The 26,369-nt window shown below is 37.5% G+C and overlaps 1 protein-coding gene across 1 annotated transcript in view; it reads right to left on the bottom strand.

Annotated features, from left to right (window-relative positions):
• Positions 1–26,369, bottom strand: part of UBR3 (ubiquitin protein ligase E3 component n-recognin 3 (putative)) — a 225,364-nt gene that overhangs the window by 129,790 nt on the left and 69,205 nt on the right. Inside the window, 9 exon segments of the mRNA XM_021076503.1 lie at positions 603–688; positions 1,040–1,173; positions 1,273–1,325; positions 2,225–2,353; positions 4,122–4,211; positions 4,298–4,363; positions 14,843–14,929; positions 22,254–22,387; positions 23,522–23,701. Coding sequence (XP_020932162.1) covers positions 603–688; positions 1,040–1,173; positions 1,273–1,325; positions 2,225–2,353; positions 4,122–4,211; positions 4,298–4,363; positions 14,843–14,929; positions 22,254–22,387; positions 23,522–23,701 — 959 coding nt within the window.

Here is a 26,369-nt window from a genome sequence, read left to right as displayed (position 1 = left end):
GCGGGATCCGAGCCGTCTCTGCAACCTACACCACAGCTCACGGCAACGCCGGATCCTTAACCCACTGAGCAAGGGCAGGGACCGAACCCGCAACCTCATGGTTCCTAGTCGGATTCGTTAACCACTGCGCCACGACAAGAACTCCAAATTCTAAGTTTTTAAAGTTTGTAGACAGTAGTCTCTACCCTTAAAGCCTCTCAGATTAAGACTAAGTTCTAAGAAAAAAATCATCAAAATGTTTAAAACCCTGGTAATAATTACAAGATGTACCCTTAAATTTTAACCATGATTTCCAGGCTGGCTGTATACATAAAGTAGACCTAGTTGTCTTTTATCAAGTGTCCGGCTCCCCTTTGCAAATGCTGTCCAAGAAAATCAGATCCTGGAGTAACCGAGGTCTTAACAAGAGTACCCTGAGAAGCAAAAACATCTACCCCTGATCTGAACACAGAACTGGACAAACAATTGGAGTGTTTTTTCCATATTATTTTTCAATTTCAAAAAAAATTTTTTAATAAAAAAGTGGACATATCTTTAATCCATAAATGCTACTTATATCTTAGATCCTGCAACAAACAGAAAACTAAGTTTTCAAAGGATATGAGGTCCAGTAATGAACTATGTGTCCTGTCATTCATACACAGCTGGGCTACCATTTCTGCCCTGAGAATCTCATCATCAGACATTCCTAAAATTAAAAATAGAAGTCATACATCTGAGTATCTGTAAATTATAAAGAAACAACTTAACAACACAATTTATTAAACTGTGTTACCAACAATGAGATGCTTTAAAAATCAAAGAGCAAAGAATGCAATATCCCAAATATAACTGCAGTTTAACTATTCTGCTGTTTGCAGTTCCATTAAGTAGAGTTTTTTAAAGGATATTCTAAAAGGAGTATCATGGTAAAACATATATCAAGAATTTGAAACACATCCCTTCCTTTTTTTTCCATAAGCCAGTTACTACCACAGGGAGAGGGAAAGAAAGGAAGGTTAATAGTTAATACCCAAGTATCTGTATTAGTGCTTTTTACCTAAATGTAAACGAAGACTCAAAAGAATCACAAGAAATGTAAGAGCGCCTTCTAACATGGATCTCTCGTGCTCTGCATCAAGTACTGTGTTTTGATGTTGTGAAGCCATTGTCAACAAATCCACTACCTTAAATCTATTTAAAAAAATTTGAGACAGATTTTTTAAAGTTAAAACAAAATTAATTTAAATTCCAAATACTTCCTAATACCTGTCTTAATAAAATTACGCTTACCTTTCAAAGACAGATGAAATAAAATAATCTGGATCAAGTCTAGATGCACAAACCTTTAAAAGACAGAAAAACAAAAATAACTAAAACCCACAAACTTTCTCAGTATTTAGTTTTGCTTCTTGTATTAATCATGTTTTCTGTTTTGTCTTATGATGTTTTGATACCTAGGGGAGAAACTACCTCTCTTAGGGCTAGCTAATTTCTAAAGGTGGTAAACAGCTTACTTGGAAGCAAGTCTTTTATACGCACCCACACAAGCCATTTATTTAATTCACGTACCAAGCCAATATTCCTCCTGGCCTCCTGGCCTCCTGCCAAGGGCCAGGTACCAGATAGCTAAGGGCAGCCTTTATGCCCAAAGCCTACCAAGATTATTCAAATGAGCCAGTCCTAAACTGTTTCCTCTGCTCTGCCATGCCTTTCCCATAGAAACCCTAATAAAGGTTCTGATCACGGATTTCCCCTCACTCTTCCTTTTGCCTCCTGACCAAAATCTAACACTTCCCCTCTGGTCCTGCATGGTGTGGCATGCCCCCTTTCTTTGGAAAATAAAAATAATAAAATCTTCTTTCAATAACATTGATCTTTCAGTGTTTTCATTTAGTCACCTCTACAAATTAAAATCCCACAGGTACAAATAAAATTTTTTTTTTTTCTTTTTAGGGCCACACTCTCAGCCTATGAAAGTTCCCAGGGTAGGGGTCAAACTGGAGCTGTAGCCCCTGGCCTACACCACAGCCACAGCAATATGGGATCAGAGCCGTGTCTGTGACCTACACCACAGCTCAGAGCCAACACCAGATCCTTATCCCACTGAGCAAGGCCAGGGATCGAACCCGAACCCACCTCCTCATGGATCCTAGCCAGGTTCATTAACTACTGAGCCAAGAAGGGAACTCCCACCAATGAGATACTTCTAAAGTACAACATCTGCATTATCAAGTTGGCTTACCTGTAGCAGGTAAATGTCAGGATCAATCATGGAATTACAGAAATGAGACTGGACATAGGTCATGGCTTGTCCTTTGATTTGCAGACCATTTCTTACCCACATATTGCTGTGGATTTCAGCAAGACTTGCCTAGTAAAATAAAAATTAAGTACTTTGGACAAAGAAGTCATCTAAAGTTGACCTATATAAAATCATGTTACTATAAACAATTATTCAAAAATATTTTATAACTTAATCACAGTGTGAGCCTGACACGCTATCCAATGTCTAAGATATTTAATTCAAATATATACTTTTAAATTTTAAAATGAACATTAGTTTTATATACTCCCTTCTTTTGGAGCTTATACATGAGTTAGTTTTTCATGTTGACTCCCAGATGCATTTATAACAATTTCTACTGAAATTTTCTATGAGGAATCATTAACATATATTTAACTTTTTCCTTTTCAAAAAAAAAATATGCTGCGGGAGCAGCCCAAAGAAATAGCAAAAAGACAAAAAATAAATTAATTAATTAATTAAAAAAATAAAATAAAATAAAATAAATATATATATACATACACACACATATGCTTAAAGAAACACAGAAATAAGTATAAAACAAAGCTAATTGTCCAATATAATCTTTACTTCACTCTAACTCAATATGCAACCTAATCATTTTCTTTTCTTCTTTTTTTTCATCTTCTTAGGGCCGCACCACAGCATATGGAAGTTCCCAGGTTAGGGATAAAATTAGAACTGTAGCCACTGGCTTATGCCAGAGCCACAGCAACACCAGATCCAAGCCATGGCTGCAACCTACACCTCAGCCACGGCAACACCAGATCCTTAACCCACTGAGCAAGGCCAGGGATTGAACTGTGTCCTCATGGATGCTAGTCAGATTTGTTACCACTGAGCCACAACAGGAACTCCCAACCTAGTCATTTTCTAAAATCTGAATGGTAAGGAGTTCCCGTCATGGCTCAGTGGTTAATGAATCCAACTAGGAACTATGAGGTTGTGGGTTCGATCCCTGGCCTTGCTCACTGGGTTAAGGATCCGGCATTGCCATGAACTGTGGTGTAGGTTGCAGATGTGGCTCAGATCCCACATTGCTGTGTTTGTGGTGTAGGCCAGCGGCTACAGCTCTGATTCGACCCCTATCCTGGGAACCTCCATATGCCGCGGGAGTGGCCCTAGAAATGGCAAAAAGACCAAAAAAAATAAAAAATAAAAATAAAATAAAATCTGAATGGTAAGAGAAGGTCAGATTAGAATAAATTTTCTTACTACATTAATATTTAACTCTTCATGTATTTTTGTCTGTATCAACTAAAACTAAGCACAGTCATAACTTCATCTCTTCTTTGTTTCTAACTCCCAAAGTTAAAATTCAATAATGATTAACAAATCCAAAACTGCCAGGATAAACAAACTGATGTGAAAATCCCCCTAAGGTATATAAAAGGTAGTCCACCAAATCATAATGTTAGAAATGAAAGAAACTACAGTGAGTATGTAGGATAATTGTCTTCTCTTTTCTCTCCTCGCATTTTACAAATGGGAAACTAAGACTTGAGTAGGTGAAGCACTCCAAACAACATGGATAATAAAATAGTGGTAGCACTAAGGCTAGAATTTGTTGAGTCTCCTGACTCCCAAAACAGTGCTGAAGAATGTTAAAACTCTCCTATAAATAAATATAGTGAAAAGAATTCCTAGGGAAATTATAACTAAATATAAATCTCATAAAATAAAAAACACCTAAATATACAAAAATACAAAACTCTTTTTTTAATTTCAAACATTTTAGCTATAATAACAATGATAAAGGCACCAGATAAAATAAAGGAAGAATCACTTAACCAAGGAACTCAATTCAAAACCTTTTAAAAGCCTGAATACGTACCTGAATTTGGAGTGGATGAATCATTAGTTTCATTAACATTTCCTGATCAGGTAAAACAGAATCCAAATCTAGTTCTTGACATTTCACAGCCTAAAAATTACAATTAAAAAAATTACTAATTTAATACATAGTTCCAAATATTCAAAAACTAAACAATTGTGTAATGACACTCTTACCTTACTTAAAAACATAGCGTAATAACGATGTAGTGGCAGGTGAAAAGTGACTTGGTTAGGTGCCGGCTGAAATAAACAAAATCCACGTCAAAGAACACTTCACCAAGTTCAAAGGTTTTAAAATGCTAAAACCACACTTTTACCTCAATTTATTCCTATACTTTTTTATTTAAAAGTAAAATTTTGGAAGTTATGGCTCAAAAACCCACTGTAGATAAAATTATTCCATTTTAAACACCTAAATGCAAGTTCCTTAAAGGCAGAAATTGTATACTCCTCAACTTTGAATCCTCTGAAGCATCTAGCCCAGAACAAGGGATGTAATAGATTTCCCTTTACAGTAGACCATTTGGGAATCTTCAAAGGCATGAATACCAAACATGATAACAGTAACGAGAACAGTAATCATAGCTAACACTCGAGCACTTACTGTGTGCCAACACTTTGTTGTGCTAACACTTTATTCAGATTTAATTTCCTATGAGAACCCTATGCGGCAGAAACTGAATATTCCCATTTTGTATAGGGAAATCCAAGCTTTAAAAACTTGCTACTTCCTAAAATTAACAAGTAGTAAACTAAGGACCTAGTCTGGACTCCACTGTTTTATTCAGAATAGTAAGAGCCTCTGACCACAGCCCTAAACTCCACTGTTATATTCAGAATAGTAAGAGGCTCTGACCACAGCCCTAAAGGTTTTGCCTGGTGGGTGACATGCTCCCCATATCTGTGCTGAACACAGTTAATACAGGAAAGCTTAGTACACTGTATGTCATAGACCTTCAGTATCCTTGTGAAAAATTATGTTTTAAATTTGTGACTCCCATAGGCCACATTACCACTACAGTGAAAAAGTATACCACATTTGTCCTTCTTAAACAAGAAAAATTAAAAATTAAAAAATTAATTTCTAATGCTTTTTAAAGTTTTTAGTAAAGTTTCCTTCTGTTAAAATTTTTATCCAAAACACTCAGATATTTATGCTAATGTGGAGTTCCCATTGAAGATCAGCAGGTTAAGAACCCCACTAGTATCTATGAGGATGCAGGTTTGATCCCTGGCCTTGCTCAATAGGTTAAGGATCTGGTGCTGCACGAGCTGCAGTGTAGATCACAGATGTGGCTCAGATCTGGTGTTGCTGTGGCTGTGGTGAAGGCCAGTGACTGAGGCTCCAATTCAGCCCCTAGCTTTGGAAATTCCGTATGCCGTGTGTACAGCCCTAAAAAGAAAAAGAAAAAATAATAATTATTATTAAGTTAATATAATACCAGTATAGAGTTATAAAGATCTGCACTGTTTCACCATCCCTGAGTTTTTTCCAAAACCAATCTGAGAGTAAGATCTTCTTCAACATGTGAATAAACATCTACAGAAAACTGTTCTAATAAATAAAAGTTGGACTTCCATAAAAATTAACTTCTGACACATGACGTAATATGGATGAACCTTCAAGACATTATGTTAAATGAAATGAGACAGTCACAAAATACATACACTCTATGATTATATGAGGTACTTAGAGTAGTCAAAATCAGACACAAAGTATAATGATGGTTGTCAGGGGCTGAGGAAAAGGGAAAATGGGGAGTTTATTGGGTACGGAGTTTTGGTTTTGCAAAACAGAAAGTTCTTGAGGTTGGTTGCACAACAACTTGAATATACCTAACATTACTGAACTGTATACTTTTAAAAAGGTTAATAAAATGGTAAATTTCATTTTATGTGCATTTTAATTTTACCACAATCAAAAATAAAAATAAAACAAGTCTGCCCCTCTGTTACTATAATCATTTTAGTAAAATATTATACATAAATTAGCTAAATCAGAATCTCCCTCAATTTCCTTTGAAGGCAGCCATCATGAACAGTGTTTAAGATCAGATCCTTAAAACCTGGATTTGCATGAACTCAAATCCTGACTCTGTCACCTATACCTATAAAACTGTGAGCAAGTTACTTAACTTTTCCGTACCTGCTGCCTGACCTGTCAAGTGGGAATATTAAGCAGTTGGATCAGCTGAGAATCAAGTGAGATAACATAGTACCCAACACACATATCTATTAATTAATTACTAAGCCATAGACTCTACCTTGTCTTTTAAGGCTTAGCATATGGTAAATGCACATTCTTCTGCAGTGCTGCATTCCATAACCCCTCCTTGTCCAATATGACAAATCAGCCACTTGATGAACTCCTCTTCTATTCCATGGCCCTCAGATTTTATTCTCGAGCTTTCTATTCTTGTTCTAGGTGACTTTATCCAGTTCATAGCTTCGACTGCCAACTATCAAGACGACTCCCAAATCTCAGCAGAAATCTCATCCCTGAACTCCAAACCCTACATTCAAGTGTCTACTGAAGATCAACACTTAATATCCCACTCTTGGATATATCCAGACAAAACTTTTCTTTAAAAAGACACATGCACCCATATGTTCACTGCAGCACTATTGACAATAGCCAAGACATGGAAACAACCCAAATGTCTATCGACAGATGTTTGGATTAGGAAGATGTGGTATATATACACAATGGAATACTACTCAGCCATAAAAAAGAATGAAATAATGCTATTTGCAGCAACACGGATGGAACTAGAGACTCTGATACTCAGTGAAGTAAGTCAGAAAGAGAAAGACAAATACCATATGATATTACTTATATCTGGAATCTAATATATGTCACAAATGAACATTTCCACAGAAAAGAAAATCATGGACTTGGAGAACAGACTTGTGGTTGCCAGGGGGGAGGGGGAGGAAGTAAAATGGATTGGGAGCTTGGGGTTAATAGGTGCAAACTATTGCTTTTGGAATGGATTAGCAATGAGATCCTGCTGCACAGCACTGAGAACTATGTCTGGTCATGTATGATGAAGCACGATAATGGGAGAAAAAAGAATGTATACATGTATGTGTAACTGGGTCACCATGCTGTACAGTAGAAAAAAAACTGTATTGGGGAAATAACAAAAAAAAATTTTTAAATAATAATAATATCCCACAGGGACGGCAAATACAATGTGTCCAAACCAAATTCAGCATCTTTGCCCTAAAACTCAATCCTCCTCAAAGTTTCTTCTCCAAATTCCTATAATACAAATCTGAAATGTAGACTCCTTCCTTCTCTCAAACCTCCTATATCTGATGAAGCACCAAAGTGTGTTTGATTTTCTAAGTACCTCTTAACTCTACTTCCTCCTCTCTTCCCACACTGTCCCATACTAACCTTAGCTGAGGCCCATACACTTAGTGCCTAGATTTCAGTATAACCCTTTGCTTCCATTCTTACCTTCCATAAGACACCTTTTGTGGTATCTGCCTAGCTCACAACCCTCCCCATTTTCTCCGAATGTCCCTTTCTATCCTAATTTCCAAACACACGCACAAAGGGATTGGAGCCTGACAGTCAAGTTTATAGTAGCCACATCTGACTGGAATCAAGGCAGGGTCACCCAACCCATCCTAGACAGCACGGTTCTCTCTCATTTGACAACTGAACAGAGTCATGGAATATGGTTGAAACTGCAACATTAGGCAACTATAGGAAGGTAATATTTAACCACATAAAGAAGCACAGAAAACCAATTTACAGAAAGGGAAGAAAAAAAGAGGCAGAAAGACAGTGAAAAGAAAAGGTGAGACAGGAGTTCCTGTTCAGCTGTCCCTTCAGTTCCTGAAGTCCAGCAGCCTCTGCACTCATAATAAATCACTCCTTTAAATTAGGCTGCCTCAAAAAAGTTTTTTTCCTTGCATTCAAAAGAACCTGAATTAACACATGCATTTAAACCTTTGTATATTGCCAGGAGGTGGTCTTCGCAAAATATTAATCTTGTATTTCTCCACTCATAATCGTTTCATGGCTCCCTATAGTTTTAACCTCTTAGAACTTCCAACTCTTGAGAAGACAGGGCTTACCTCTCCATCTTCATCTCCTGATATATAAACTCATGCACCATAGGCAGTATCCCTAACCCACACTTCTCTTCCTTTGTATATGCTAATCCCTCTGCCTCAAATGTTATATACATTCCTGCTCCCACTGGATTAATATACCTTTAAGACTTTGCTCAAATGACATTTCTACTAGGAAGCTTTTCCTGAGTCCCTTAAGGTAAATCTGATATTCCACTCTATTCTCTCCCCCAGCACCCTGGTCACAACTTTATAGAGGCACTGAGACCAAACTAGCCATCTACTTGTCTTTCATTTCCTTAAATTAGAAAGTCAAGTTTATAGTAGCCACATCTGACTGACAGTCAAGTTTACAGTAGCCACTTAAATTAGAAGTCATTTCATCAATGTATCCCCAGTGTTTAGAAAATAGTAAATATTCAATAAATATTTGCTGGATAAACATATGTTCTACTTTCCTCTTATCAGAGATGAATCAAACTACTCTGCTATACACTCATAAATGTTGCCTTACATGATATTCAGTATTTAAGGATTCTTAAATGGCCTATCCTTTGGGAAAATTTATTCCATCTTTTGCTTCTATGTGATTGTTTGATTTGGCTTTATCCAGTTCAAAAAACATTATTTACTTAATCTGTGCTGGATTACTACAAAAACTTCTGACCTCCACTCTCAAGGTTGAAAGAGAACAATTTTTTTTTTCTTTTTACAGCTGTACCTGCATCATATGGAAGTTTCCAGGCTAGGGCTGAATCTGGAGCTGCAGCTGCTGTCCTATACCACAGCCACAGTAACACTGGATCCAAGTCACATCTACAACCTACACCGCAGCATGCAACAAGGCTGGATCCTTAACCTGCTGAGGGAAGCCAGGGATTGAACCCCCATCCTCACAGATACTACGTCAAGTTCTTAATCTGCTATGCCACAACAGAAACTCCAAGAAGAACAAATATTTATCACACAAGAAATATGTGCCTCTTAATCCTCACTGGCTAATAGTATCATCTTAAATAAATATATGAGGAGATGGACTCAACCCTGTCTTTAAAATTAGGAGTTCCCTTCGTGGCTCAGCGATTAGCAAACCCAACTAGGATCCATGAGGACCCCACATTACTGTTGCTGTAGCATAGACCGGCAGCTACAGCTCCAATTAGACCTCTAGCCTGGGAACCTCCATATGCCATGGGTGCGGCCCTAAAATAGCAAAAAATAAAAAATAAAAAAAATTTTAAAAACCTGTCCAAGATCACACAGCTAGTTGATATGTGGCAGAGCCACAATTTAAACTCAAGTATGCCTGACTCTAAATCTCTTTCCACTGCCAATAGCCAGAATAGTTGAAATAATACCTGAAAGGAGCTGAAAGATATAGGCTCTGGACCAGAACTGCCAGCAATTTGCTATACAACTAGAGGCAAGTCATTTAATAACTCTACATCTCCATTTAACATCTACAACAAATGGAGGGAGAGCAGTAACTTCCCTACTTCATAGGGTTGTTTGGAGAAACAAATATATCAAAGCATGTTAAGAAGCAAGAAACTTTTAAACACCATAAGAAAGCATATTGTTGGGGAGTTCCCACTGTGGCATAGTGGGTTAATGATCCAGCTTGTCTCTGTGGAGGCAGTGGTTTGATCTCCAGCTTGGCACAGTGGGTTGAGGATCCAGCATTGCCACATTGTGCTAACGCCACAGCTACAGTTCAGATTCGATCCCTGGCCCAGAAACTTTCATATGCTGTGGATGCTGCCAAAAAAGAAACCCTGGCGGGGGGGGGGGGTGTGGGTGTGGGTGTGTGTATAGTTTGATTCCTTAGGTTCTATACTTATTTTCAGAGTTTCCTTGTGGCTCAGCAGGTTAAGGATCTGGCATTGTCACTGCTGCAGCTCAGGTCACTGCAGTGGCACGAGTTCAATTCCTGGCCTGAGAACTTCCATATGTCTCAGGTGTGGCCAAAAAGAAGAAAAATAAAAAAAGCAAAGTACAAAACTTTTTGTTTTCTCTTTTTGGCTGCACCCGAGGCATACGTAAGTTCCCAGGCCAGGGATCAAATCCAAGCTGAAGCTGCACCCAATGTCTTAGCCGCAGCAACACCAGATCCTTAACATTGCACTGGGCCAAGGATCAAAAACCACACCTCTGCAGTCGGATCCTTAATCCACTGTGTCACAGCAGGAACTCCTATACTTATTTTTCAGAAACTCCTATACTTATTTTCTTTTCTATCAAAAATCCATTTAAATTTTTGGAGTTCCCATTGTGGCTCAGTGGTAATGAACCCAACTACTATGCATGAGGATGATCCCTGGCCTCACTCAGTATGTTACGGATGCAGCGCTGCCGTGAGCTGCAGCGTAGGCTGCAGACACAGCTCAAATTTGGCGTTTTCCCTATTTTAGTCTTCCTGTTGTCTCAGTGATCTACCACTTCAACAATAACTCCTAAAGTTTCACATACCAAGAAGAATTGGCCTGAGGAAAGCTCTATCTGAAAAGCCCCAGCTGAAAGACTAATCCTGGAGGTCGTGAGGAAGCAGTGAAGCAGGCTGAAATCATGATGGAGCTCTGTGGAGACGGGACGTTTTCTTTAAAGCTGATTCATTACCGGAGTTCCCGGCATGGTGCAACAGAAACTAATCCAACTAGGAACCATGAGGTTGCAGGTTCAATCCCTGGCTTCACTCAATGTGTTGAGGATCTGGCACTGCGGTGAGCTGTGGTATAGGTCGCAGACTAGGCTCGGATTCTGCATTGCTGTGGCTGTGATGTAAGCCAGCAGCTGTAGGTCTGATTGGACCCCTAGCCGGAGAACCTCCATATGCCGTGGGTGCGGCCCTAAAAAACTAAATAAATAGGAGTGCTCGTCATGGCTCAGTGGTTAACGAATCCGACTAGAAACCATGAGGTTGCGGGTTCGATCCCTGCCCTTGCTCAGTGGGTTAAGGATCCGGCGTTGCCATTGCTGTGGTGTAGGTTACAGATGCGGCTCGGATTCTGCGCTGCTGTGGCTCTGGTGTAGGCCGGCGGCTACAGCTCCAATTGGACCCCTAGCCTGGGAACCTCCATATGCCGCAGGAGCGGCCCTAGAAATGGCAAAAAGACAAAAAAAAAAACTAAATAAAGATAAATAAATAAATATTTTTTAAGCTGATCCATTACCACTTATATAAAGAAAGTTTAAGCTTAAAGACCAACATTCAGACATTTTAAGAATCACAGTGATTTGGTAAAGGCAGAATCAGAATCCAAATGGACAAAACGGCCAGAATGAAGGCTAAAGGCAGATACAAATACTGAAGGAGGAGTCATCAAGGATAGAAGAAATTAGTCTGGGACAGGCAGGATGAGAGTTAAGACAGTAGGGGGTTCTTCCCTTCATAAATAATTTAGTCCTAGGGCCACTGGGAGTAGGGGAGGGGAGTTAAGGAGAACCAAGGTCGGGAGGGCAACTGCATGCAGCTGAGTGGTTTTTCAGGATGAAAAGTATCTTCACAGAAGTGCGGTATGGCCTGGCACAGGGAGTCAGGGCATCCACACAGCCAAGCAGCCCTGTATAGTATGTCAGATCAAATCAGGGTGAGGAGAGCATCCATGTGGGGACCGACCTGGGAAGAAAAGTCAGAACCTGACAAAATAAAGAGGGAAATGACACAGGGAGCCAACCTGGACTAAAGAATCAAAATTCAAGCAAGATGAGGGAGTTCTCCTTGTGGCTCAGTGGGTAATGAACCCGACTAGTATCCATGAGGATGCAGTTTGATCCCTGGCCTCACTCAGTGGGTTAAGGATCCTGTGTTGCTGTGGCTGTGGTGCAGGCTGGCAGCTGCAGTTCCAATTTGATCCCTAGCCTGGGAATTTTCATATGCCGCAGATGTGGCCCTAAAAATAAAATTTCAAGCAAGACAAAGAGCCCCTTAAAGCAGGTTTCTGTGTCCTTTTGACTTGTCCCATTATTATTTGAGCTTTTCTACTGTTAGCAAGATGAAGAGATTATACACATGTGCAAAGCACCTAAAATGGGGCATCAAAGCCGAAGCAGAATGAAGAGAGCAGCTAGAATGAGGAAGCACCTGGTATAGGAATTGAAAGCATTCAAAGCACACGAAAAGTGAGAAGGATTCTCCACAGAAGGGTAGTCCAAGTCGGGTAGCGGGTGCCCAAGTGGGATGAGGAAGGTATCCACATATATAGGAGGATGGGGGACAGAGTGCAGGGAGAAGAGTGCATCCATGCAGGGGAAAGGGAGGCAACTGGAGTGGAGAAATTGGTTCTATATTTGAGGACTGGTCAAATAAATAAATATATTAAGCCAGGCTTCTCACTGTTAGCAAAAACTAGAGTTAAGATCTGTGGTGTTATACTGGAATTTAAAGTATAAGTTTGAATTCACAGCCTTCAATATATAGAATAAATAGAAAAGTAAATGTAGACGTAAATATGTATATGTTTATACATAAATGCATATATTCTGAACTTCTGTTCACTGAGAAGGGAGTAATAACACCTCATAGCAGTGAGCCCATCAAGTACCCAAATCTTGCTTTCTCAATACTATTCTCTACTAAAATTAACCAGAGATGCTCAACGAAATGACTGATTCCAGAAATAGGGAAAATATAAGGTGAGCTTTTTTTGTTTTGTCTTTTTAAGGCCGAAACCTGCAGCATACGGAAGCTCCCAAGCTATAGGAGCCACAGCCACAGCCACAGCAACAAGGGATCCAAGCCACATCTGCAACCTACACCACAGATCACAGCAATGCCAGATCCTTAACCCACTGAGCAGGGCCAGGAATGGAACCCACATCCTCACGGATACTAATAAGGCTTCTTACCACTGAGCCACAACGGAATCTCCAATATGAGGTGAGTTTTTGAAACATCTTGTTGGGCCCCTAAGAGAAGAAGTGCTCAAAGAATAATGGGACAAGTCAAAAGAACACAGAAAGCTGCTTTAAGGGGCTCTCACTGGCCATATCTGAAAAAATTGGAGCATCAATAGTAGTAGTAAATTATAACTCACTGAATAAAATAGAAACTATGGATCTCTACACATAAAAATTAATGAACTGAAAATTAGATAACAGATGTGTTTACATAGCTTCAAAGCACCTCCTCACAAAATAGTTTATTAATTACAATGAGAAAGAGGGTAACTTCATGGTAAGGAAGTCTAGCTGGTACCAGCCTAATCAAATGAACAAAGAGAACATCAGCAGCAATAGGACAAAGATCATAAACCTCCACGGAGGGTGCAATGAAAACACTGTAACACTATAACATCACTTTTGTAGCATTCCTATAAAAGATGCATAATCCGAATCTAATCATAAGAAAACCCAAGTTGAGGGATGTTCTACAAAAATAACTGAGCTATAGTCTTCACAAAAGGCAAAGAGAGAATGAGAAATCATTGCAAAAACTAGAGACAAAACTACATGGAACATGTGACTCTAAAAAGGATCCTTTTGCTATAAAGGGCAACCATTGGACAATTTGTAAAACATGAATGAGTTCTAAGGATTACATAATAATAATATATTAATGCTAATTTCCTAATTTTTATGGTTATATCTGTTTATATAAGAGATATCCTGGTTTATAGGAAAAACACACTGAAGTATTTGGGGGCAGAATTCCTGCTGTGGCACAATAAGATCAACAGTGTCTCTGCAACAGCAAGGACGCAGGTTTGATCCCCAGCCCAGCTCAGTGGGATTAAGGATCCGGCGTTAATACAGCTGTGGCATAAATCACAACTCCGACTAGGATTCAGTCCCTGGCCTGGGAACTCCATATGCCACAAGGCAGTCAAAAGAAAAGAAAAAAAAAAAGAAAGAAAGAAAGAAAGTATTTGGGGATAATGGACAATAAGTTAACTCTCAAACAGTTCAAGAAAAAGTTCTTTGTACTCTACTTCTAACTTTTCAATTAAGTATGATTGTGTCAAAAAAAATTTTTTTAAGAAAAAGAAATAAATAAAAGACCCTCTCCCTCCCATCCCAAGAAAGACAACAGGAGTTGCATCTCCCTAGAGTTCAGAAATCAGATGAGGGGTTGGAGTTGTCCGAAACAAATTCTTTCTTCTGCATATGGTGAATTTTGACCCCACTTCATAAAAGGAATAAAAACGGCTTCTGATAGGAAACTTGACTAACCAATTAAAAGCAAGCCCTATTTAATTCATAGACAGCATGTTCTGTGCCAACTCTTCTCAGTTCATTATCAATAACAATCATCTTTATCCACACCCACAGGAGAACATTGACCAAAATTAATAAACCTGTGATACCCTTTCCATTAATCTCCCCCAACCTATTCACAATTGCACTGTCACTTTTACCTCTTCAACGAAACTGACTTTGACTCTTGACAAATATACATTTAATAACAGAAAAAAAACATGCCCTTCTAAGAAATAAATAAAAATGATTAATGTACTGTAGAATCTCCTAAATGTCAAAGAACCTGGTCTTTCACGTCTCCCTCTTCAAAGTCTAATGATTTTATGTTTATTCCAACGTTTTTCCCTTAGCCCAGGAAAAGATACTCATTATTTTCAATGTTAAATGAGATATAATACTTCTCAATGCTTTTATATATATCAAAAATATACATACCTCATCTACGAAGTTAATAGCATCAAACCAATCTTGAAGAGCTTCAAGGCAGTATCTAACAACATTTCGGGTGTATTCTTGAGTTTCCTAAAATAATAAGTTATATAAATTTTATAGCATATAAACATAAGTTCAACTTCAAAGTATACATAATACAGAAAAATAAGTTTGTTATTATATATATAATAGTGAAATATACATATTTTCAAAATAACCACATTTTCAAGAATCATCCCGAGGAGTTCCCATTGTGGCACAGCAGAAGTGAATCCTACTAATGTCCATGAGGATGTGGGTTCGATTCCTAGCCTCGCTCAGTGGGTGAGTGATCTAGCGTTGCAATGAGCTGTAGTGTAGGTCTCAGATGTAGCTCATATCTATTGTTGCTGTGGCGGTGGCGTAGGCTAGCAGCTGCAACTCCAATTCGACCCCTAGCCTAGAAACTTCCATATGCTGCAAGTGCAGCCCATAAAAGCAAAAAAAAAAAAAAAAAAAACATCCTTTCGCAAACTAATAGTAAAGACAAGTGACCATTATGAAAATTAAAGAACACTATATGTTATCTTTTATATAATATATTCCTGAATATGGATCAAGGCTGAAATAAATTTATGTAATGTAAATTGAGTTTCATATCAAGAGATCCTAAAAATATAGTTTCCCTACTGTTATTAATGGGTGGAGTTTCTTTGCAGATGATGAAAAAGTTCTGGAAATTAATAGTGATGTTTGCACAACACTGAAAATGTAGGTAATATCATTGTACACCTTAAAATGGTTAAAGTGGTAAATTTTGCTATGCATATTCTGCCGTAATAAAAAATACAGAGGGCAGAACAGATGAGTACTATAAGTATTCTGTGAATATCTTAGCTTGCAACAGAATTTAAAAGAAGAATGAGCATATGCCACTTAAATAAAGATTATGAATGAAAATAGTAATGTTTTATGAACACATGTATCCAGTGAAATAGGTGCATATTAAGTTAAATGGAAAAATAAATCATCAGAGCCTTTCTTTAAAAAAAATAGGCAAAGGATTTGAATAAATATATACTGGAAGAAGACCTACAAATGGCTAATAAGCACATGAAAAGATGCTTGACACTACCAGTCATTAGGAAAGTGCAAGTCAAAGCCTCAACAAGATACCACTTCACACCTAAGATGGTTATAATTTTTAAAATGTCAAATAAAAAGTGTTGACAAGGATGTAGAGAAATTGAAACTCTCATATATTGTTGGTGGAAATATAAAATGGGGTAGCCACTTTAAAACTAAACCATATGACCAGGCAATTCTACTCTTATATACTCAAGAGAATTGAAAATACATATTCACAAAAACCCACATACAAATGTTCACAGCAGCATTATCTAAAGCAGCCAAAAAAAAAAAGAAAAGAAAAGTGAAATCAACCCATGAATGGATGAATAAGTGAATAAGTGTGGTATATCTATGCACTGGAATACTATTCAGCCATTAAAATGTTTGAAGTACAGGCACATACAGCAACATAGTCAAACCATGAAAACATTATGCTAAATGAAAGAAGCCAGACACAAAAGGCCACATATTACATGGTTTCATTTATATGAAATGTCCAGATAAGTAAATTTATAGAGACAGAGGGGAGATTAGTGCTTTTCAGGGATAAGAGGAGGTTGGAATTGAGAGGTATGAGATTTCTTTGAGGGGGTGATAGAAATGTTCTGAAATTAGTGGTGATGGCTTCATACTTTGTGAATATACTGAAAGCTGGTGAATTTATGGTTTAAAATGATTTTATGTTATGTAAATTTTATCTCAATAAAAAGTTTTTTAAAAAGACATTTGGGGGCATCAATGAAGAATAAAAGAATAAATACTATCAAAGTCAAATAGATTAAACTCATCAGCTACATATATAAAATATCCTGGACCTTTAAAAAAAGATTTAAGTCTCATAGTCATTTCTGACCCTGATAGCATCCCTTATAGATAGTATCATCCCTTTCTTTCAGAGATTGACTTCTCCTTCACCCAGCTCAGACTCCAAGTCCTGATAATTCTTCCTCAATAATATCATGTAGGTTCTTGTCCATTTCCTCTTATTTCTGATACCATTCAGACCAAATATCACTTATCAAGTTTCTCTGCCAACAGTCTCACCCTGTTTCAATCTACCCTATATGAGATTTATTTTCTAAAAATACTATTTTACACATTCTGTTCCCTATCTCTTAGTGAAAAAAAGTAATAGCACTTATAAGTTACATATAAATAATGTTATAAACAAAATAATGTGGCAGATAATTCACAAATACACATTTAAATTGCTGTACACCTGAAACTATCACAACACTGTAAGTTAACTATACTCCAATAAAAATTTTTTAAAAAAGAAACATTTAAAATCAAATGGTCTCCCATTTAATCGAAGATTTCAGTAAGGGGTACCATTATATCCTCTTTGCACAGTGTAAATGGATAAGTCTTTCTGGAGAACAATTTGGAAAGTATCTAAATCAACTATACTTTAATAAAAAAAATAAAAGGTATCAAGAGTCTTCAAAAAGGTGGCTAGTTAATTCCATTCCTAAATATAGCATATTTAATAATCATGTTCAGGTGATCTCTTTCCCCCCTCCCCATCACTATCATACCTGTCCCAAAAAAACCTCAGTATGCATGCTGATTGACTACTTTTACAACCATGAGCAAATTACTTAAATTTTATGAGTTTCAGTTTCTCCATATATAAAAACAGGCATAATACTTCCTAACTCCTAGGACTGTTATGAAGAAGCAAATGAAAGAATGAACATAAAACTGCTCTATGTCACAGTCTAGCTCTATATCTAAGTACAAGCTAAGTGCCCCCAGAGGGGCCAGACACAACTTCTGTCAAGTTGGCAGTAACCTGAAGTTGCCGCTAGATGGAGATTTTACAGCTGCTTTGCTCTGTTCAAAAGGCAAAAATTAGTAAGATTCTAGAAATGGGCCATCCCTTACCCAAGCTATCTGTTCTTAATCTAGTATTACTTGTTTAACCATCCCTTAACACTTTCAAGAACCTAACAACACACAGGGCAATCATACACAGAAAGTAAGCTATCAGGCAAAGTTCCCTTTTCTATTGCAAATCCCCTAGTTTCATATTTTATAATTAGAGAACATAAAGAAATGACTTTTTTTTACTTAAAAAAATAGTCTTTCTTCTAGTTTACATTTCTAAATCAGGGAACAAGCACTGCTGCTAAAAGGCTCAATACATTCTTGCTTAAAAGACAATTAATAGTAAAGTGGTAAAGAGCACTGGTTCTGAAATAAGATGGATTTGCTTTCAGACTCAGCTTCCACTTACGTAAAGCTGTGTAAATTTTGGCAAGTTATTTAACCTCTGGAAGAAAGGGATGATACTATCTACTTTATAAGAGATGCGATGAGGAGCAGATAAGAATATAATGTAAGGAATAAAGTGTAAAGAACAAATGTCTGGCACAGTGTAGGCTCTCATCAAGAGAACATCTTATCTAGGAACCATATGCTCCTTTGGCTGAGAAACTACTCTCAGTTTCTACCAGAACAATATGAGCCCGTTTTCCCTCTATCTTCAGTTCTTAGATTAAAAGAACCATAAACACATTGCAATCCTGGCCTTCAAAGCTGAAAAATAAACTATTGCCTGGAAACAATGATTTCTCATTATCACAAAGATAAACACAGCCCTAGCCTTATAATCCAAATTCAGCCTAAACACAGTTATCAGAATAATCCTCCTAAAACAATGATCTTTTCATATCAACATCATATCAATCCCCCCTCCTAAATCATCATTTTTATTGGCTTGTATGATGCTACCCTCTTGTGGTTTTTCTCCTTTCCCTTTCTGATAACTAAAAGCTAGTTTTTTCTTCAAGGTCCATATCTCTTCTCCCTCTAATTGACCACTTGCCGTTCCCTGGCGATAAATACCATTTATATTCCCAAGGGTCTAAAATTTATAACCCTAGTCCAGACTTTCTTTTGAGCACAAAACTCATATACCCAACCAGTCCATTCACTATTTCCACTTATATGTTTCAGATACATCTCAAACTTAACATATCCAAAAATAACTCCAATCTCTCGAAACCTGCTCTTCTATTTTTTTCAGCTTTTTCCTTTTTTTTTTTTTTTTTTTGATGTCTTTCTAGGGCTGCACCTGCAGCATATGGAGGTTCCCAGGCTAGGGGTCCAATCAGAGCTGTAGCTGCCAGCCTACACCACAGTCACAGCAACTTGGGATCTGAGCCGTGTCTGCGACCTACATCACAGCTCAGGGACAATACCGATCCTTAACCCACTGAGCAAGGCCAAGGATCAAACCCATGTCCTCATGGATGCTAGTCGGGTTCGTTAACCACAGAACCATGATGGGAATTCCTAAACCTGCTTTTCTATACATCTTTTTCACCTCTGTAAAATTACCTCCACGCATAGTTACCTAAAAGTTTTCTTACTCATCAATAACAATAATCCATTACCACGCCTGTTGGTTATATACCCCAAACACATTTTTAATATCCAAAATGCACCTTGATTTATACCTTGAATTTCAAATCTGAATTTCCTAGACTATTATCACAGGATCTTAATTGGTCTATCTGCTTCTAGTCTTGATGCTCCACACTCTTCCCCCAATCCAGTCTTCCCAGCAAACAGAATGATCTTTACAATGGCAATCTGATCACATCAAACCCCTACTTAAAATAATCACTAGCTTCTCCTTAAGATGAAAACCAAGGCTCATGAGCATGATCTCTAAGAACCTGCATTAATAATCCAATCCCTGCCTATCTTTCCAACTCTATTTTTTTTCTACTCTATGACTCCAAACACAAACTCCATAAAAGGACTAATCACTTTCCTACTGGAGGTAGGTTACTCCATACTCTTTACCCTACTACCACCACTAACCCTACTTTTATTCTTCACATTGCTGGCTCCTTGATATTCTTTCTTTGGAAAGGCCTTCCCTGATCCTCAAATCTAATCAGTCCCCACACCCATTACTCTCATAGCCATATGATATTTTCCTGCAGAACACTTATAAAAGCTTACGAAATAAACCTATGTGCTTATTTACTAAATGTCTGTCTCCCTATTAGACTGCTCCAAGAGAACAGGAACCACATCAATTTGGGTCATGACCAAAAACCCAGCATCTAGATAGCATCTGACAAAGAACAGTATTCAACAGATTTTTTTTTTAATTAATGAACAAATAAATATTATGTGACAGTTTTTTGATAAATGCTACAGTAGAGATTAAACAAGGTACTACAAAAACAGAGACTGTAATCATAAATCTGCAAGAATTTAAATGAGCCAATTACCTATCATCTGAGTCTTAAGAGTACAGTTTTTGAAGAGCTAATACTAATGGTTTTTCACTCCAGTTAGAATTGCTGCCAAAGTCCTACTGCACACCACTGAAATCAAACTCTCTGACAGTGAGACTTGGGCACTGTCTGTCTCACCATCTCACAAATACTTACAGAAAGTATTTTTAAAGCTTCCCATATGATTTCTCACATAAGAAAAGCAGTAGACTAAGCAGACAGATTGAAAGTATATGACCAAAAAGGGACTATCTTGAACAAAAGACCTGGAATCAAGAAGGAATTGTGTGTTGAGGAATGGTAATCAATCCAAGGAAAGCATGGAGGTAGAGGGGTTACAGGAAAGCAAAGAGACAAGCTGAGGGCAAACTGTGGAAGGTCTTAAATACCTCAATAGGAAAGATGGACATTATCCTATAGACAGATAAGAACTTGAATGATTTTTAAGCAAAGCAGAGATATGCATAGAGCTTAGAAGTAACTTAAGTATTGGAACATATTAGAGTAGGAAGAATCTAGAGGCAGGAAAAGCAGTTGAGAAATTACTTAACAACCCAGATTTTTAAAATATAAAGAAATAAATTAAGACAGAGGAAAGAAGTGATAGAGAGATTTCTGAAATGTAAAAGAGAATTCATGGTATCTGATTATAGCTTGAACACAGCTGGAGCAGCAAGGGGGGAAGGTTTCTATCTCACATAACTGCATCATTTAAGACACCATTCACTCAGCAGAAGTGAGGACGCAGGTTCAATCCCTGGCCTCGCTCAGTGTGTTAAGGACCTAGCGTTGCCATGCACTGTGATGTAGGTCACAGATGCGGCTCAGATCTTGCATTGCTATAGCTGTGATTGTAAGCCTACAGCTACAGCTCTGATTTGACCCCTAGCCTGGGAACCTCCATATGACACATGTGCAGCCCTAAAATAGTAATAGTACTTTTTTTAAAAAAGACAAAAAAGACACCATACATAAAATGGCACAAAGGGCACAATACGGGCAAATGTTTCTAAAAATTTGGTTAGGAATCTCAAAAACTTCAGCTACTTATAAGGAGATCTACACGAATAACTGGAGCTACTGAAAATGTGAATCTGGCTAGAGTGTAACAAAATTGTGAGTCATCTTCATTTAGAGAAAGGTGGAGCCATAAGAGAAAATATAAATCGGCTTACACACATTTAAAGAGTATATGTAAGATAGTCTCTTAATAAAACTATGAGGAAGAACAGGCTTTGTGCTGTCCCATTTCTATTTTCTTTCCTTTAGTTTTTAAAAGAAGAGGAAAAAGACTGAGAAGTTCAGTTTTAAACGAGTTAACCAAGTCACCTAAGTAGGAAGTGGCAGAGCCAAGACCACTATAAAATCTTGTCCAACTTGCTTAGTGGTACAGTCTAGCCAGTTGGAATCTCATGGGATCTACACAGCAAAATCTGATTCACGTACCTGGTTCAATAAGGTTAAGAGATAATATTTTTTCTGAACTGTCCAAAGATTCTGGAGACCTATCGAACCAACACTTTAAAATTCATAAGTAAAAGATATATTTGTCTAGAAAGACATAAATGCATGCAATTATAAGTAAGCGTTTCCTAACCAATTATAAGAATTTATGTTGTTGCTTTGATACTCTTAAGATTTTTTTTTTACAAACAACTGGAAGTTGTATGGAATGTACACTGGTTTTGTTTGAAATCTTAAAAGTATAAACTTTACTGAGGAATATCTGATCCCTTGAAAGACAAGAAGCATTAGGCAACTAATTGATAACGGGTAAAATGAAACAATAAAGATGAATGTGGAGAGTTATAAAGCTCCAGAGACTATCCACAATAAGAGAAGACTGGAAAGATCTGATAATATAAAGGAATTCCAACCTGCCTAAGAATAATAATTACCATCTCAGGTCAACTTTCACAGAACTGAATTCAGAATTAAACACTGAATATTATTACATACAAATAAACAAATCAATGTTTTCACAAATCATTTTCTTAATTAGTTTAAAGCAAATGGAGATATTAACAAAAATACTTTCCACATACCCTAACTTTACAATGTGACAGGAGTCCCCACATTGGCTGTGCACAGGCCTCAAGTTCAGCAGCAAAAGCAGCATAGTAGGTCTGAGATTCAAATTCCACGTGCTCATTTAGTTCTCTCTTGTTTAAGTTCATACCTTACAAAAATTAAAAGATATAAACCTTGTCAACTGGAAGCAAATCCCTGTATTGAAAACCAAGTAAAACACTTCCTCGTATGAAACAGTAATTTTAATGCACTCAAATGGCAAAAATGACACAATATGTATAGAAATGTATAAATTATTAAAAATAAAATAATCTAATTCTTTTGGAATTCTTTACAAACTAGGTTTTCTTAGAAATAGTTTGTGAAGTGTCTCTTAAATAACATAATTGACTATATTAAATTAAAAAGTCATAACTATTTTAATTGATGCTGATTTAAATTTTTATGACAATGTTACAAATCTTTCTTGGAGAAGAGATTAGAAATTTATTCTAGCTTAATGCTTTAAAATGCTTTTAAAAATTAAACTCCTGGGAGTTCCCATCGTGGCTCAGTGGCTAACGAATCCGACTGGGAACCATGAGATTGCAGGTTCAATCCCTGCTCTTGCTCAGTGGGTTAAAGATCCGGCATTGCCATGAGCTGTGGTGTAGGCTGCAGACGCGGCTCGGATCCCTAGTTGCTGTGGCTCTGGCGTAGGCCAGTGGCTGCAGCTCTGACTGGACCCCTAGCCTGGGAACCTCCATATGCTGTGGGAGTGGCCCAAGAAATGGCAAAAGACAAAAAAAAAAAATTTAACTCCTGTTTCCTATGTAATAGTTTGACATTCCATAACATATGTTTTCATTAATACTTTATTAAAACACTTACAAACAGCAACTCATTAAAATGAGACATGTGGAGTTCTCATGTGGCTCAATGGAAACAAACCTGACTAGTATCCATGAGGATGCAGGTTCAATCCCTGGCCTTGCTCACTTGGGTTAAGGATCCAGCATTGCCATGAGCTATGGTGCAGGCTGCAGATGGAGCTTGGATTCCAAGTTGCTATGGCCATGGCATAAGCAGGCAGTTACAGCCCCAGTTCGACCCCCTGGCCTGGGAACTTCCAAATGCCACACTTACAGCCCTAAAAGTCAATAAAATAAAATAAAATAGAATAAAATGAGGCATTTCACATGTAACTAAATGATGTGTTATTATCTTTTAATTAGTGTTTGACAGTTCAACATCAGGCATTTTGCAAACTAAAAAAATTAAGAAAAAAAACTGAAATTCCTACCTTGAAAGAAAGATACAAAGTTCATCCATGTCACTAACAAACCATGGTCCTCTAAAAATCTCTTAGCCACACTTTGATGAGAAAGTATATTAATAAAATCACTGACAAGAGGCCAGTAAGTGTTATTCTTCAGCAATGCTTCTCCACAATTTACTACCACATGTAAACTATTTTCTTCATCTAAAATAGATACACACACACCAAAAAAATTAGTTTAAAAAAAAAAAGGCTTAACAAATGATACAGATTATACACTTTAGAATCAGAGACACCTAAATTCAAACCCTATCCTGCAATTTAACATCTATACAGCTTTAGGTTTATTACAAAACTCTGAATCAGTTTCCTCATCTATAAAACAGAGAAAGACACCTATCTTAAGGGAATTAAGTGAAAAGTTAACATAACACTTGGCACATCATTGTAATAATTATTACATGTCTAACATATTACATTAAGTTAGTTATGTTTATAAAACCTTATTACTTCCTTGATTTTAATGACATAATGCAATATTTTCAGTCACAATCAATAAAATGTTTTTATCCCTAGATTAATCTCATTCCATCTTTTCAACCAAATCTGTATGACCTGAACAATATATATTTAATTGCTTTCTTCAATTCAAAGAACATGTAAAAAAAACAGGAGTTCCCACTGTGGCACAGCGGAAACAAATCCGACTAGGAACCATGAGGTTGAGGGTTCGATCCCTGGTCTCACTCAATGGGTTAAGGATCCGGCATTGCCGTAAGCTGTGGTGTAGGCTGCAGACGCGGCTCAGATACCGTGTTGCTGTGGCTCTGGCGTAGGCTGGTGGCTACAGCTCTGATTGGACCCCTAGCCTGGGAACCTCCATATGCCACAGTTGCAGCCCTAAAAAAAGGACAAAAAGACAAGAAAGAAAGAAAGAAAGAAAGAAAGAGAGAGAGAGAGAGAGAGAGAGAAAGAAAGAACGAACTAACGAACAAACACGTAAATTTTTTGGCAACACAGTATTTCCAAAATGGAAGAACAAAAAAACACACATAAATTTCTTAAACCTAAAAGAAATTAAAAGTACACTGTTGGAAGGAAAGGATGAGGAGGATCAGCCTTGTATAAAATTTTTACTATTAGAAGTAATAATCCCAGGAATTCCCACTGTGGCTCAGAGGTAACAAACCCAACTACTATCCCTGAGAATGCAGGTTCGAACCCTGGCCTCGCTCAGTGGGTTAAGGATCCAGGGCTGCCGTGAACTATGGTGTAGGTTGTAGATGTGACTCGGATCCCCTGTTGCTGTAGCTCCTATTCGACCCCTAGCCTGGGAACTTCCACATGCTGCAGATGTGGCCCTTTTTAAAAAAAAAAGAAGTTATAATCTCACTCCTGGGTATATATCTAGACAAAACTATAATCCAAAAAGATACAAGCACCCAAAAAGATACATGAAGATATATATTCATTGCAGCATTATTCACAATGGCCAAGACATGGAAACAACCTAAATGTCCACTGACAGATGAATCGATTAAAAAGATGTGGTACATATATCTAAAACAGAATACTACTCACCCATAAAACAGAATGAAATAATGCCATTTACAGCAACATGGATGCAACTAGAGATTATCATACTAAGTAAAGTAAGTCAGGAGGAGAAAGACAAGTACCATATGATACCTCTTATATGTGGAATCTAAAATATTGCACAAATGGAGTTCCCATCGTGGCGCAATGGTTAACAAATCCGACTAGGAACCATAAGGTTGTGGGTTTGATCCCTGGCCTTGCTCAGTGGGTTAAAGATCCAGTGTTGCCATGGGCTGTGGTGTAGATCGCAGACGCGGCTCATATCCCGAGCTGTTGTGGATCTGGCGTAGGCCAGCAGCTACAGCTCCGATTAGACCCCTAGCCTGGGAAGCTCCATATCCGCGGGAGCAGCCCTAGAAAAAGGCAAGAAGACAAAACGACATGAAATAAAATAAAAATAAAAAATAAAATAAAATAAAATATGGCACAAATGAACCTATCTATAGAACAGAAACAAGACTCACAGACATAGAGAATGGACTTGTGATTGCCAACGGGGAGAGGGTGGAAGTGGGATAGACTGGGAGTTTGGGCTCAGTAGATGAAAACTATTACATTTAGAATGGATAAACAGTCAAGTCCTACTATATATCACAGGGAACTATATCCAATATCCTGGCACAGACCATTATGGAAGATAATATAATAAGAAAGAGAATGTGTGTGTATATACACACACACACACACACACACACACACACACACACACATATATATAAGACTGGGTCACTTTGCTGTACAGCAGAAAATGGCACAATACTGTAAACCAACTATAGTTTAAAAAAAAAATTTAAAGAAGTTATATATACATTAGCTCTTTTGAGGTATTCCAGCTTAATTGACTTACTGGACAAACAGGCCTCCCACTCCCACTGTAAAGCACTAATACCCATAATACACAGAATGCTCAAAGTAGCCTATTCCCTAGTACACAAGCCCCAAGAGATTTGCTTATCCAATGTCTGTTTTTGTTTCTGTTCATACTAATTGTTCTTTTTATTATTATAATTATAAAATTTAAATTAAAAGTATATAAACTGATAAAATATGAATGCACAGAGGTATTACAAAAATTAGACCATAAGCATTTGAGAGACAATAAAAGCACCTGAAAAAATCTTGGAGGAGAAAAATTATAAAAGTCTACAAGGATTTTACATTCACATTGGTCACAAAAAATCTTTATGTTCTGATGATGCTTTACAGATGCGGCATATATAAGAAAGATGAGGGAGAACTCCAGTAAAGAAAATCATACCTTAAAAATGCTTTG

Source organism: Sus scrofa, chromosome 15, assembly GCF_000003025.6.
Source record: "Sus scrofa isolate TJ Tabasco breed Duroc chromosome 15, Sscrofa11.1, whole genome shotgun sequence".
In the NCBI taxonomy this organism is placed as follows: Eukaryota; Metazoa; Chordata; class Mammalia; order Artiodactyla; family Suidae; genus Sus; species Sus scrofa.
Note: the sequence above shows the minus strand (reverse complement) of the source record. Positions and strands in the feature narration are given on the sequence as shown.